The 16,256-nt window shown below is 36.4% G+C and overlaps 3 protein-coding genes across 5 annotated transcripts in view; 2 read left to right on the top strand and 1 right to left on the bottom strand.

Annotated features, from left to right (window-relative positions):
* The window catches only part of Hrd3 (HMG-coA reductase degradation 3), a 34,202-nt gene extending 31,609 nt beyond the window's left edge, over positions 1 to 2,593 (top strand). For both annotated transcript variants that reach the window (XM_028312879.1, XM_028312878.1), the window contains 2 exons: positions 854 to 956; positions 1,789 to 2,593. In XM_028312879.1, coding sequence (XP_028168680.1) covers positions 854 to 956; positions 1,789 to 1,935 — 250 coding nt within the window. In that variant the 3' untranslated portion in view covers positions 1,936 to 2,593. The remainder of the gene's footprint in view (positions 1 to 853; positions 957 to 1,788) is intronic.
* A 439-nt stretch (positions 2,594 to 3,032) lies between these two features.
* LOC114358832 (uncharacterized) lies at positions 3,033 to 4,800 on the top strand. The gene is made up of 2 exons (XM_028312904.1): positions 3,033 to 3,501; positions 3,776 to 4,800. The coding sequence occupies exons 1-2, from the start codon at positions 3,354 to 3,356 to the stop codon at positions 4,333 to 4,335; spliced, it is 708 nt and encodes a 235-aa protein (XP_028168705.1). The 5' UTR covers positions 3,033 to 3,353; the 3' UTR covers positions 4,336 to 4,800.
* A 217-nt stretch (positions 4,801 to 5,017) lies between these two features.
* Positions 5,018 to 14,621, bottom strand: Mocs2B (Molybdenum cofactor synthesis 2B). Of its 2 annotated transcripts, none has more exons than XM_028312902.1 (7): positions 14,369 to 14,621; positions 13,384 to 13,821; positions 12,840 to 12,955; positions 9,043 to 9,218; positions 7,291 to 7,572; positions 6,260 to 6,486; positions 5,018 to 5,176 (listed from the first exon to the last, which is right to left on the bottom strand). In XM_028312902.1, exons 2-7 carry the CDS (start codon positions 13,510 to 13,512, stop codon positions 5,066 to 5,068), a joined length of 1,041 nt encoding a protein of 346 aa, XP_028168703.1. In that variant the 5' UTR covers positions 13,513 to 13,821; positions 14,369 to 14,621; the 3' UTR covers positions 5,018 to 5,065. The 2 variants fall into 2 exon arrangements, with proteins under 2 accessions (XP_028168703.1, XP_028168702.1); XM_028312901.1 differs by lacking the exon at positions 14,369 to 14,621 and adding an exon at positions 13,900 to 14,237.
* Positions 14,622 to 16,256: the final 1,635 nt, after the last annotated feature.

The raw sequence follows: 16,256 nt of genomic DNA, 5'->3' as shown, positions 1-16,256 counted from the left end.
TTTACAGAATCAGAATCTTTTTTATTTATTTTGTCTTTTCAACAATGAACACAATTATAACAATAAGTAATTTATTTGTGTAAAAATATGGTATATTTTATGAAGAATTAACACATGTTCCTTTTCTTTCTGTTATGTTATTTGTTTGGTGTGCAATAATATGTATTTATTATTATTTCTTAGGCTTTCTTTTTACTCGAAGTCCATAAGTTCTTCGGTATAACCAGGCCTGTTCATCTCCGCGAGTTTACATCGAAAACAAAACACGCATGATTGCCCCCTACAAGAGTACTATTCGACAAGGCCTCACATACGAGCGAACATTGACTCACGCACGCGTATTCTTGTGTATGATGGAAAAAAATAAAGAAAATGGTGTACTAAATACTGTGTAGTATTTAACTGCCTAAATAATAATAAAAACACAGAATGTACTTTTTTAAGTTGCCTGAAGACACTGAGAGGTAAATAAGTAGTTAATATTATTCATGATAATTCATGCTAAATCATGTATTTCCTCCGCCATTTTCTGCAGATTGGCACCTCACGTCACATCATTTTACCGAAGTCAGCCCTATAGCTTCGGCGCAGTACCGATCACTGACGTTTGTCAACAAAACTTCTGACAAACTTACTTGACTCTTGAGACAAGCTAAATTACACCATATTGTTAATGACATTAAGCATACATTTTTTTAAATACCTTCGCGAAGTAAAACTTCTGTACGTAGTACTTATTATTATTCTGTGGTATAACGTTAACTCACGGTCATTATTATTATTATGTTTCGCCATTACAAGTAGCATGCGAAGTTAACAATGAATTCACCGTTTTTCTCGTGTATTTTGGTAGATGCTACGACCTGGCGGCGGATACGTCGCCGGACGCTCGCTTGCCGGCCGCGTTGGCGCTCGCCGCACTCTCGGCGCACACCGCGTTACACGACTTCATGGAGGTAAACTACCTTTTACTTACCTCGTCATCTACCATGGTGGTGACCACCCTTTTACTTATGTTTTTTATGTGATAAGTAGCAGAACTTAACTGGTTACCAATGAGGGCTATCGTTTTAGCGCTCACCAGTTAGCGCACTGTAGAGTAAGGTCCTGTCACTTGCTAGTAGCGAAGACAGTGGCACCAACTGGTGAGCGCTAAAGTGGTAGGAGGACTATCGCATTTGCACTCATCAAGATGGCGCCACTGTAGAGTAAGGTCCTGTCAATCGCCAGGGGTGCCAACTGTTAAGTATAAAAACGATAGCCCTCATTAATTTCATCACGAAATGAAACCTGTTATTAAAAAAAATAGGCGTACCGAGGAGGGATAGGGGAGAGCTGCTACCCCCACCCCCTAAAAATGGTACGCCACAATACCTTCCTAGTGTGTAAATACGGAGGATTATAAACATCCGATTTACGCCCTCTAAGTCAAATTGCCCACTCCTAGCTCAGAAACTGCGTAACGCCCAAACCTAGTTATCTATCATGTTTAAACATAGGATACACAAAGACTAATAATAATATTCTGTAGTGGCGGTAATCCGTGCTAATATTATTATAAGGAACAGGCAAGTAAACTGCTTACGTAATGGCTTAAAATCAAAGGTGGTAGAAGTTTGTATAGGAAATCAGTATTCTCATGTTGGCAATATGAAAACTCATTATACCTTTGATGAAAAAAGTGTTTTAGGGATTGACACACTATACTCATTCGCGACAGGCCTAAAATTCACACTGTTAAAGTCACACCTAAAAGCTAGATACTTAATAAACCTTCACCTCCCGCAGTCGTTCTCGTCCAGCCCGCTGACCATGCTGTTCATCACCGGCGGCGACTCCTCACTTCTCTCCAACTGGGACCTCTACCTCATGACGGCACTCCTGGGCATCTTGGCCATCCTGGTGTTTGCCCGCCGCCCGGTCGCGAGGCGCTGAAGTTTAAGTAACAAGAACAGTGGTGAAATAGTGACTGTGTGAACTAGTGATGCGATGTGGGCGGGGCTAATTAGTGGGCGTGGACTATTCAGAGTAGGGTTGCAACTTTGGGGTAAAAGTCTTGAGTAAATGTAAATAAAAATTTATAGATAAAAGAATCAATCAATACCTTTTCAAAGTACGCATATCTTCACGCTCCATTTTGAGCTCCTTGTGATCATGAAATAGGGCTAGGATCTTTTTGCACAATGTGGAAGTAACCTTAAGGTGAATTCACATTGACATTTGTATGACACAATACAAATATCACAGCTCCTGCGGATGTGAATATATCTTTATTCTTAAAACGTCGTGCAGATAGGATGATTGGCCCCTTCTTAACTCTTAGGAGTAAAATTTTATTTTTGAACATAAAATATGTTTTAAAAATCTAGAAAAAATATTTAAATTAATAAGCCTAGTACAAGATATCATGATACACCGACATAATTCAGAGATAATTCTTTATAATTAGTTCACAGATGGACGATAGCCGGGTGTATGATGAAATCTTGACTATTACTTGAGCTTAACTGGTGTAGTTGAAATGTAAAGATTACAAGTTATGTAATTAACAACCACACACAAATATTACTTAATAAGTAATTAATCAGAACTTAGAATGTAACCAAAGAACTGTTTGTAAATCTTACATTCGTTGCCCGCATTTGTACTTTAATAAACCCATTTTGAAGACATTTGTTTCATCATAATATTGTTCTTTTTGTTACTAACATTATTCATAATAATGTGTCTTTAATGGTTTTAATTATTGATCTAGCCCCAAAAAAACTATGCTGTTGCATACGTTCCTATAAGTGTCAGTTGTTTAATGAAATAAATAATTTAAATTATTTGATATGGCAGTCGTTTCATTTTATGAATTAGGTCTTTGCATTCTTTTTACAGTGTTCTAAGCATTTTTTAAATAAAATATCCTCACCTTCACCATTTACTTCATTGTTATATATTTTTTTAAATTAATATCTTTTTTGAAAATTGTATAATTATTCACACACCAACCAACCAAACCCCACACGGCCTTTGTAAAAACGTCAATAGCGCCATCTATCTTGGCTAACCAAAACAGAACAACGCCATCTACTTGGCTAACTGAAATAACAAACCTGCATGTACTAGTTAGTACCAATAATCACCGTCGCTACTTTTGTGTTGATGGCGCCTCTGTCTGACGCGTTGATCTGACGTATGATCTGGCAACTGGCACGTGATTTGCCACTCGACCGGAAGTGCGACGCAAGTTATCGAGCTGCGCCATTAGTGACGCGTGACGTGGCGCGCTGACATGCCACTCGGTATAAGTGACAAATATTAGTGGCACGTAACATTATTGTTGTTACTAACAAAAGTTGTATAAAATGAGGGACGATTACGAATACAACAATCAATTAATCCAAATGATCCAAGAAAGACCATGTCTATTCGATTACAACAGACCCGATTATAGGAACAGGAACGTTCAAGATGCTGCGTGGTTAGAAATATCAAATAAAATGAATGAATCGGGTATGTATGTTTAATAAGTTTATTTTTTATCCCTGTGACTGTGCAATAAATCAATCTTAAATCTCAATCTAATCGATTTATATTTACTTTTTTCCTCTACATCTGGAAGAAATTTCTTTCGGCGATAAGCCTCGGCTGCTTTGTACTTGTGAACTTAGCTCTTTGAGCACTGTGCATTAGAGCATTTCATTGACTTGTTTTTCAATTTTAATAGATCCTGATAAAGAGTAATAAATTCATTTTTCACTAATTTCTCTATACCTACCTATTTCAGTTGCCGATTGCAAAGAGAGATGGAAAAACATACGGGGATGTTACACGAGGCATTTAAAAAATCGTAACAGAGCGTCCGGCTCTTCTTCGAAGTCGAAATACGTCAAACCATATTATTTGGCTGAGCAGCTACAGTTTTTGGATGGTTTCACGAAAACCAGACCACCGAAGGGGTTCTTTTATGCGGAACCAAGAGCAGAAATGGATCAGGAAGACCTTGAAATGGAGGAGGATTCTGACAACAGTTGTGATGCTGAAACGCCGTCCCCTATCCCTTCACCCGTACATAAAAAGGCAGTTAAAAGGGAGTCAGAAATGTTTTCTAAACCAAACGACGTTAAGAAACCTAAAAAAGTATCTCTAAATGACGTAAACACATTTGCCGTGGAATATTTCAAGTCGAAACAAAAGATGACTGAACACAGCGAACATCGGGACCCAGATTTCGCGTTCCTGTACAGTTTATTACCGGATATGAAGGACATGACTCGCGAACAGAAACGCAAGTTCAAAATGGGTGTGCTTCAATTAGTCGGCGATGTACTGGAAGATAATACTTAATTATTAAATGTTTAGATTATCAACAAATTTCGGCCGAAGTGGTTTATAGAGGCGTCAAGTGAATTCAAAATCTCCCACTAAAATGACTTAATTATTGTTTTTCAATTTCACAATTAGGTACTACTTAAATTATTATAAAGTTTATTGAATACTGAGACTAAGTAATGCCCGTTTTAAACAAAATTCCTGTATGTGATACCATAAGGGTCACATAAAAAATAAGGATTGATGGTGAAAACAGTCATAAAACTTGTATTAATTTAAGGTATCCCGTAAAATTAAGGTGTAAATAATAAATACATTTGTTTTAAATATATGTACCTACTTGTTTTAATAACATTTTCTAGATTTAAATTGATGGATGGTATGACGTTTACCAATTAACTAAGAAAAAATAATTTTACTTTACTAAGTACTAATAAAAGTAAACATAACAATACGTTATTATACCTAACATAGGTAGAACAACCGTATTAAAATAAATTGATCTTCATGATGAAATAAAAATTGATCCATCTTCCGACGCTAAATTAGTCAATCGGTTGTAATAATACTATTTTGGCAACGATTTAAAAAAATCATGTTGAAGTAAATATTCATGACAATAAGACTCAAATTAACGATGTATTATACTACATCGCGTTCCAGCAGGACGTATTTTGAATCTTATTGACATGTATTATGATTGAAAACTGATAAATTAGAACTTGTCAAAAAAGACCAAAAGGAATTACGATGCTTGCTTCTCCAGCAGTTCGATTTTGCGCGCTATGTCGTCGGCAGAGAACGTATAGTCCATTGAATGCTGCTCTTTCTCTTCGTCTTTGACGCTGTTGTTTTTCTGCAATCAAATAACAAAAGGAATAAATATAATATGAGCAAGGAATACACCAATATCATCAATTTCCAATTCGGAAAATATCTTATTTTTTTATTGGTCTGCAAAACTGGTTTTACAAAGTTACATACATAAAATTAACTTGACTTAGTTGGCATTAATAATACATTTCCAGATAAACTTGAAAGATTAGAACGCATTTCAGTGGCGCTCCAAAATGTCAGGCTAGACTGAAATGAGGGCTATCGTTTTTATACTCAACAGTTGGCACCCCTGGCGATTGACAGGACCTTACTCTACAGTGGCGCCATCTTGATGAGTGCAAATACGATAGTCCTCCTACCACTTACACGCTCACCAGTTGGCGCCACTGTCTTCGCTACTAGCAAGTGACAGGACCTTACTCTACAGTGGCGCCAACTGGTGAGCGCTAAAACGATAGCCCTCATTGGAGATAGCTTGGCTATCTAAAAGTCCCATAGTAATCTCAATGTCAGCCTGTATACTATTTTTGGGGCATCCTGTTATCAGGCCCCTCTTTCCCACTGGGTAATCTGGGTTCATTTCGTACCCAGGGCCCCGCAATCGAGGAGCCCCCGTCAGCACAAAAAAAAACTGTTAAGTTGTAAGTTATCGCTATAATTTTGCAATATCCCTTTTTTGAAAACGCCTTGATCCTTATGTGCCCAGGGCCCCCAGTAGGTTAAAGACGGCCCTCCCTTTAATATGTACACGACACAGCTCACAGAAACTAAAGGGATATGTGAGAAGGGGGCGGGGCCAGTGTCGCAGCAATATGCCCAAAAACAGAACACATTGCTCGTGAAAGCAATGATGACAGCAGCGACGTCATAATGTAAACAGTTTACATTGCTTGCGTAGTAGGTACTAAAGATTATTCGAATGTTGAGTATTGATACTGCAATGGATAATGAGCACATATTTCGATTACTGTGTGTGAATTTCAAATGCGACACGGAGTTTCGAACTCAGCGCATTAGTTGGCATCTTTTTTTTTATGCTAGACAAGGCAGGTATTTGACCGCAATCGCACCTGGTGTTAAGTGATGTATTATACAAACTTACCCAAAACTGAGCATACTCCGGCGACACCGACTGCAAATACGCGATCTTGTCTTCAATATCCTTGAGCCTTTTGAACACGTCTCGGGATACCGACTTGATGTTCAGATAGTCTTCCACAGCAAGGACCCTCTCAGCTATGGAGGGTGGTAGGCCGGCGGACGGCAGGTCTTGGGAAAACTCGCGTCGGGTTACCGTTTGAGGGCCCCACTCGTTGTTCACTTTGCGGACTAGAATGACATAGCATAGGTGTTGGTTGCCAAGCTTTAAAACTAATTCTGTTACTTTTATTTATGCACTAGCGGCCGCCCGCGACTTCGTACGCGTGAATCCCGTTTTTCCCGCTAATTCCCGTTCCCGTGGGAATTTCGGGAATTCCTTTCTTAGTGCACCTCTACGGTACCTAAGCTACGTCCCTTCCAAATTTCAAGTGCCTACGTTTAGCCGTTTAGGCTGTGCGTTGATCTGTCAGTCAGTTTCTCCTTTTATATATTTAGATAACAAGGCACCCGCCTCCGAGGTGCGATTGCGGTCAAATACCTATTTGACCGCAATCGCACCTGGTGTTAAGGGAGATGCAGTCTAGGAAGGTACTACATATCTGCCTGTAAGTGCCTATTCACTCTCGCATTGAAAAGGCCCGGATTATAGTGTTCGGGAATGACAGCTGCAGTAATACTGAACTACTACTGCGTGTGTGTACCTACTGTGTAGTAGCACAGATAATATAGTAGTAGTGTACTGCTTGTATCACACTAGCAATATTCAAAGTCATGTACCTAGATTACGTAGGTATATGATTCTAAACTGGGATAAACCTTATAAATCGTCTATAGCCATATTTTTTTGCAAGCAGACCTCTAATCTATCTGTTGGAATGGATTAAAAACAATATTCAATTAGAATAAGTGATAAAAACTTTATCCAATTAGTTTTAGTGGTTTCTATTAGGTACTCGCCGACAAAAAAACTACCTAAATAATTATTTCTGATTTTGATTGACTTCGTGATAAAGATATTCCATAACAACTTACTTTTCAAATGCCCTTTAGAATCGCTTCGCCTAACGAATTGCGTTCTAACTCGCGCGCACGTTTCCGTTTCTTCCGTCTCGTTCTCTCCTTTAGTCGGTATGAAGTCTCTAATGTTATTTACGTTCACTTGCTCTCTCTTTCTCTCAATGAAGTTCTGTATTCGCTGCTGCAGTTCTTCGCTGGATACATTTATTTGTATTAAGTTCTTGTCTAGGATTTGTTCTGAGCCGGTCTGTTGTGGTGGCGGTGATGGTGACGAGTTTGATGAAGGTTCGATCACACCTGCAAGGATAGGTCTATGTGAGGTGATGTTTAGTGATTGATCCGGCTCGAAGGACCAAATTTGAAATAAGAGACTTGTTAGTTATCTTGCAAAATGTGGATAGGGATTGTATTAATGTGAGATTTAATATTATGAGATTAAAATAAAAAAGCAGCATGCAATAAAAATATTTATTTCATGTAAATAATCTGTATACTAAATATATTTTCTTGCCCAGAGGCATTTGATCTAACAAATCACTTAATTGAAAAATCAACACTTAGGTAAGTTTTAACTCAAACAACAATAAACACAACAGTTCGTCTTTTGTTCTCAGTACATTTACTTAACTAATAATAATAGAAAGAATAAAATCAAAATGTTTCTATAACTTATCTAAAAAATAAAAGTAAATTAAAGTAATAAAAATATCAAACTACCTTTTTGAGCGAAATCATTGTATAATTTTGATATTAAAAACTAAAAATCAGCTGCCAAACTTAACAGATCGTAAATTCGTAATTCATATTATTGCAAAATTCATACGGAATATTTCCTTCACTAATACATAGGCGTAAGGTGGTAACTTCTTATTATTATACCTAAAGATATTCGGCACATCTATACAGGGTGTTAGGTAAATGGGTTTATGACCCGACACTAGCCCATGTTAACATGGTCATATAAATAGTATGGTGAAGTCAGAAAATTGATATCTTCATTTTAATTATTTTATTTTTCATACAAATCGAATTTTATAAAATTTATTTTGTATGAAAATTAAAAAAAAAAAAATGATGATATCAAATTTCTGACTTCACCATACCATTTATATGCCCATGTTAACATGGGCTAGTGTCGGCTCATATACCCATTTACCTAACACCCTGTATATATTATAAAAGAAAGTCGTGTTAGTTACTCCACTTATAACTCAAGAACGGCTGAACCGATTTAGCTGAAAATTGTCAGGGAGGTAGTTTAGAGCCAGGAGAAGGACATAGGATACTATTGATTTATACCGATTTTATACCGTTCGAAATTAAAAAAAAAAGTCTATTTATTGCCATTAAGGCGGAACAAAGTTCGCCGGGTCAGCTAGTTTGTATTATAGGAACCTACTATTCATGTTCAATACTAGCAAGCAATTGTCTGTATAGAAGAAGTTTAATAAACCTAATCTTTATAGTACAGACTGGCAAGTTATTTTCATATAGTTATGGATCACCTGATAGTAAGTGACTTGATGTTCTATCATTATGTTTCTATGACTATTACGGCTGAATTAAGAGCTTGATCTGAAGTCTTCTAAGCAACAATTTTGTTGCAAAATTAATCTTATTTCAGCCACATATTTGATGTGCCTGATCTTAGACTTATACCAGCTGTCCCCTTTCGAATTTTGTTCCAATATCGCTCCTATTCCATTTACAGAAGGTCTACACCCTACACTGGTTGGCTGCCCCTGTTATGTATACTCGACCACGCACATTCCGTGTTTTCCTTCCATTGTGGCGCAGCAGTTGCATACACCTCCCGCTTCCATATCGGGACACTGGCTTTTAGCCTCTCGATGATATGCCCCACGGCCGCTAACGATTCAGCTCTGTGTGGACTGCTTACGGCTATGACGACCGACGCCTCGCGGCACGGCACGTTGCCTAGCCTGGAAGGAGTGAGAATTTTTGGGTTTAGAAGGGCAGTCGTTGGATAAATCATAAAAGATATATTGTTGGCGATATTGTAACGGCCTAGCTAGCTTGCATGAATGTAATACTGTTGCAATCTCTTGAAATATGAATTTCTTGGGCTACTTCTTTTCAAAATGGTCACCTGTAGGCCCAGACGCGCGCTACGATAAACTTTTATCCATTTTGCACGATAAGCCCATACATTGGTCATTTGATTTATCATGGCGCGCATCCTAGCTCGACTGCTTTGTAGGTATTTATTATCCCGTAGACCACAAAGAATAATATTTATATTACACAGGTCATGTTTGAATTTTGATTTGTGGCTTGGACGAAGTTGGTGATCCAAATTCCGAGAACAGGTTGAAATTCTAGACAATAGGAATGGAGCCGCGCCGCTACCACAAAGTATCATATTTTGTTACATGCGTTTTGTATCCGAAACCATATTAAAGATATGTTCAGGTGCCTTTGCCACGACTCATAGCTACAGTAAGCTACACATAAATGTATGATTATGTTTAATTCCTTTAGCTGTTTAAGTAAAATGTATGTCGCAGTCGGATTGTATAATCCGCCGTTTTACATTACCACTAGGCATTTTACATTACAGCTCTGTTTTGTAATACGGCGGTTCAACGTTTAGGCGGATTGTCATTGCGATACGTTCTTCAATACGGCGGCCCACGTTTAGCCGCATCGTACTACTATTTAGATTGTAGGGTGACCATACTTACAAAATAAAACAATGTTTAATGAAAATAAATTTTAATAAGAAAGATTTCTTCTCACGATATTCCTTAGTGATTAAGTAAGAATTATTATCTTCGTTACTGTAAGTAATACTAAATTATATATTTGGCTTCAGTAATTTTTTTGTATGTTTATAAATCACAAGGACAGCAATCTCAAAACAAATAAACTTTTTTTGAAAGTTAATTATATAATAGAATATTTGGATTTAGTCATTTTTAAACATAATAAGTAATTACAAGGTACAAACATCTTAAAATAAAAGATATCTCAAAATCTTCAGCGGCCACTGTCATAATATCATAATTTTTGCACCAATAATATTGAGTAGGATTCCGCCGAACACCAGAATCCATAGCCACTTTAGCGGTTTTGATGTGGGCTATAACCTCCAAAACTCGGTCCCTTGTCCACGGTTTTTTGACTGTTCCACATTGTGAAGAATAGAAATTCTTCAATTGCAAGTTAAAATTGTTCTTAAACTCACTGTCGACACACATATTTATAACGTTTTCTTTATTAGATTCAGAAATAACTCCGTAATTTAGCAACATATTTTCTGCATCTGACGCCATTGTTGTTGTTATGTCAGGCAGCGCCACGGTATTGAAAATGGGAACTAAAAACTGTCAAAGCGGCGGGTAATGACACGCTGTTTTACATTACGGCTAGCCGTATTGAAGAACGTTTGGCGCCGAATACATTCCGGCGGATTTTCATTCAGCCGTATTCAATCCGCCTAAACGTTGAACCGCCGTATTACAAAACAGAGCTGTAATGTAAAATGCCTAGTGGTAATGTAAAACGGCGGATTATACAATCCGACTGCGACATGTACACTATAGTGAAGGTTGCCATGACACGCGCTTTTTGATGCTAATAAGGTAATTAATTTTCCTGTATCATTATTTTATCATTACAGTAGCGGCATTAGCGTATAAAATTGAGGATGTGTACAATTTGCCGTGGGCAGAACGTCCTTGGCCGTTCTACTATGCGATTGCTGCGTGAAATCGCATTTTCAATGAAAATGCTAAAGAAACCCTAACAGTGTTATTTTATAAATAAACCCTTAATCGAAACAGTTATTTTATTTATAGCGTTTTCGTACTAAAGAATATAGCTATTACTTACCTACTTTAATTTGTATTTCATTATTTTTTCTCTTTCATAAACTCACTCAAAATCGATTCACCCTTTCGTAAAATTAACCAAAACAAAAAAGCAAAAAGGTAATGTTATCAAAGGTATTTCCTTTAATTTATTTACTGTTTGTTGTCCCAAATAAAGAGAAAAAAAAAAATCTTCTATTTAAATTACTTATTATAACCTACATCAATACGTTTAATACTAATTTATCTCAACAATATTACAATCATATTCGTGAGGTAATTATGTAAACATCGTCATCAGACAAGTGTAATTATTATCTTCGTAGCCGTGACATGACCAACTTCAACTTACTGATAAAATACAAAATTAAATATCTTATGAAATACATGCCCATTAGCATTTGGAGGTTTTCGGCGACTGGGATCGCAATTAACTAGGACCGCGGTCCCAATCGCCGGATCCGTAAAAATTAAATTATTTTCTTCCGGCGCGCGGCGACTGGGACCACTCATATATTTTAGTACTGTACAGATTTTGACTTGAAGAATGTATTTTTTTAAGTGATCTATGAGTGGACTAGGAAGTCGCTGGAAGAAAAATGTTAAATTTTTATGGATCCAGCGGCTGGGACCGCGTTTTTATGGGACCGCAGTCCCAGTCACCGGAAACCTCGCATTTGCGTTGCTGTCGGTACTTCAAACCGTGAAATTAACCCATTCATTGCCGATCCCGCTAATGGGCGGGTGGATTTAAAAAGTTCCATAAGTAAGCCAGAGAACATTAAAAAAATATGGAATTTTGAGTAATGATGATTACTTTTATTAAAAGTGATTCAAAATGTGAGTTAATGTCTGATTTACTTGTAAATTGTGCAACAGTTAGCCTAGCTAGGCGCAGACCACCGAATTTTAGTTAGCCGATAGTTGGATCGGCCTGTTGATCAGTATGGAGATGTATGAAAGTGCGCACATTACACCGATTTGGTATCGGCCGATGATTCTTCATACAAATTAGAATCAGGCCCGACTATCGGCCCACTAAAAGTCGGTGGTCTGCGCGTAGGCTAAAGTCGCCCATGGGCGGGAAAAAATACCATATTCAAGATGACCGGGCGGTACCTAATGTATGGCGGCATGGGGGAAGTAACCTAACTTTTTAGAGCGGCACTGAATGGCTTAATTAAACTTTTATGACGCAATATCTCAGACACATGAGTGAGAATGACGCAATTAGTGGTTTTAGTTTTATTTTGATCTACAAAAACTGTTTCTATGAAGGCATTCCTTAATTGCCTATTTGCATCCACATACAATATTATTATCATACTTTGTGGTGGTAATTTTAGGTTTTCTTTGTGTTGCTTAAAATCTTCAGAATTTTCATGTTTGAAGTCTTACTTACTGATAGTGCCTGTTTACAAGAGTGTAAATATGTCGCATATAAATTAACTGGATAAAACATTCGTTTATAGATAACAGTTTAATTAGGTACTTGAAGTGCAAAAATAGTTTTTTTTAATACCACAACTAGATTTTGATGAGCCATTCTGATGTTTGATGTTGAAATTATGACATTATAACGATACACCAAATTCCGTAATCCGTCTCGTAGTTCATCCATGCATCGTCACATCAGATTTAGAATATTAATATTCGATATAATGTGTAAACATCACTTAATACAGAATACTGAAGAATAAATAAATAAAACGGTAAAAAACAATACTTTACCTGTGATACAAAGCTATGCTGTACACAGCTGGCCATTTGTTTCTTACTTCATCACAAATACTCTTCATGGCTTTCAATGCCATAGGCTCGTATGCTTCATATTCAAGCCGCAACACCTATACAAACAAACGTATTTAATTATGTGTACTTAATAGGTGCTTGCTATTTTAATTTCTAATAACAAGGGCACTTGCTGATGAAGTTCCTGATAGCCTACTAGAAACTTCTTTGAAAAATTTAGATCTAACTAAAGCAAGTTAGGTTGTACAAAATATAATTAAATTAATTGAAATATTATCTCTAAAAGCCTATAATGATAAACATAATCTAATTATTGTATAAAAAAATAATTCTTCTGTGGTATTTAATCTTGATCATTAAATTAAATTACCCATAGCAATATGTCTCAGATAACTCTATTAAATATTATCAGTTATAATCAGTGTAATGAAATTTTGTCATGTTAATAATATTATGTAAACACAAAAAGTGTCAAATAAAAAATCTCTACTATCTTATCAAGTTATTTAACAAGCGTACGAACCTTTTTTCCTTCAAAATTATCTCTAGTAGTGCCGACAAACATTGATACTGCACCGCAGCTGTCATCAAGCACTAGATCGTTTATGGCTTCAACGGACAACTTATCTACTGTTAACTTGAGATGATCCATTTTACGTAAAATTAAATTATTGACTAAATCACAACTATCCTCCACTCAGAGGAGGTATCACAGCAATGCTATCTCGTTCACTTATTTCAATATCAAGTGTCTCTTCGCAGACTTCTTCGTTTTTAGCTAATAATATGTTATCCTTAATAGATTGTAAGTTGTAATGTTCAGCAATGTAATTCAGCAGTTGTTTGTAGCTTATCTTTTTCGGTAACCGAACAGTTGTTTCTTTGATGCCAGCCAATTCTTTGGATTTTGCAAAAAATAATAACTTTACGGTCACACCATGTTCAATGTCCATATTTTGTTCTGAAACAAAACTATGAGTTATTCTTTTTACAGAAAGAGTGCAATTATTTTAAGTAAATAAAAAAGGTACGCCCTTACAAATTAGCTTTAACATTGACTACAATCCAACACAATTTGTAACCAAATTCTGTGACTTAATTTATGTTATCAGGTGAGACAACAACACATTGAAGAAGTAGGTACTTTAAAATAAATTAACTTCGCGCGTTCGTACACGAGGCCCTCCAACGCGGTTGATAATGACACTGACTGGCTACAGCTCGTCGAGCTGGTTTCACAACTCTTTAAAACTTTCATTAACTAGAGCACTCAAGCGTACTAACTTCAATAAATTACGCGGAAAAAGCCCAAATAATTCAAATGCCAATAAGGTGATAAACACAGAAACACAGATGGTAACGAGCTCAACTGATTATGGTTACTTAGTTAGTGAAACTTATTAATTGAATAGCAAAGGATTTATTGAATAATGTGACCTTGCATAACCTCAAAATGCGGTGCACTAATATTTTTTTAGACTTACGATGACAAAAAATAAATAACTTACGATGACCATTATTATATAACCATTGACTATCGTTCTTGCACAATGAATATAAATTTAATTGTAAATAATACAATTAATTCACGAACAACAACAAAAAAATATTTGACTGCCTGCTGATGCTGACATTGACATTGACGGAAAGGTGTTGACGTTGAGCTTACAGAAACGTTTACGAATATTGTCTAGAAAATGATAAGTTTGTATTTATGACTTAGAAAGGCCAACCAACAAAGTCGTTTCTCAATATTTTACTATAGATGACCCACGCTGAACTGTCCCACCAAACTCAATGACAGGGGGGCGTTACCATCGTTCAACTATATGGTTTCCTACATGGCAAAAATCGGAACCAGCGATCCGGTATTGACGGTGGCGCCCCACTGTCAATGTCATCGATAGGACAGTCCAGAGCCCCGATTACGGTAACTTTTAACGTTTCCAATCCAGACACGCTTCTCGATTCTGCGATACGATTGGTCGTTCAACAGCGTACGTCAGCTGTTTTGACCAATCGTATTGCAGAATCAGAAACGCGTCTGGATTGTAGACGTTAAAAGTTATCGTAATCGGGGCTCTGTATTTTGGAACTATAATTACATTGGCTGCGGCATTAAAAAGATACTGGGATTTTAAAAAATTAGGGTAAAAAGAATGCTCACATTATTTTAATCAAAATTAAGCCTATATTATCTGTGATTAAGCTAAACTAGCTTCGTAAACTTTTTGTTTGCGTTTGGGTATTTTAATATGTCGATTATTGTGTCTTTTTTGTGGCGACATTTATGAATTTGTAACATTAGACTATTTTTAAAAATTAACTATTGTATAGCCTGACCAGGAACATAAAAACCCTGGCATAGAGGCGCGTCAATTGCATTTGATAGTGCAACACTGAGTACAGTCGTACCTGTGTTAAATTAATAGGCTAACTTTATGTATCGGGATTCAGGATTACGGACTAATTTGATATTTTCATAAATTAACGAAAAAATATTATTATAGGTAACCTGGTTTAAATAAATTAAATGAAACCATCAATCGAGTTAGTATGATTTATTTTATTATTCATCAATAATCAAATTCAGAACTTGAATATTCAACTGCAATGTCTGCTCATGAACGCTTCAAACTCGGTACTTCTTTCCCAATTCCATAAAATTCAACACTTATAAAGTGACAAAAAACTTTAAAATAGGTATTTGAAACAAACCACAGCTAATTTTCATAGTGGACTGTACTATACGATAAACATGTCAGTCAATTTGACAACCTTTGTCGGAAATATTATTCAATGAAAATATTGTCCGAACCCTTAGTATTTCTCTTCGATAAATACTTTAACACATTGTGAACCACTTTTCTTTCACGACTATAAAAAGATTTTAGCAATTTAATTCACAAAATCAATTGCGCACATTTAAAATAAAGTTTGTTTACACTTTGACAGCAATAGACTGACATGCAAGGTGACATGTCAATGAAGTTTTCAGTTGCTGTTGCCATTAAAAGAAATTAGTACCATTAGTTTTCCGCAACATGGCGAGGGTTTTTATGTTCCTGGTCAGGCTATAGATAATAGAATAATCTTATTTATGATTGCTATTTTAGACAAATGTATTCTTTATTTAAACCATGAATGTCTAAACGACAACACTAAACTAAACACCCTTAACACAATCCGACATTGAAATAGCATCAGGCAATGATGGGGTAGAAAATCCTACCTCATACACTTGCTTTTATGTAAATGTGCTTCCAAACCCATTCTACCTATAATTTTTATCCTGTGGGTCTAGCTAGACAAGTGGCACTTTTTGGTGGAATCGAAAATCGAATCCGTTGAAACCCCACACAAAAAATGGCTTTGTGACCATTTTTCGACTGAAAA

This window comes from Ostrinia furnacalis, unplaced genomic scaffold (assembly GCF_004193835.3).
Source record: "Ostrinia furnacalis isolate ACB-3 unplaced genomic scaffold, ASM419383v2 OfSCF4122, whole genome shotgun sequence".
Lineage (NCBI taxonomy): Eukaryota > Metazoa > Arthropoda > Insecta > Lepidoptera > Crambidae > Ostrinia > Ostrinia furnacalis.
The sequence above is the reverse complement of the archived record's forward strand: the minus strand, read 5'-3'. Positions and strand labels throughout refer to the sequence as shown.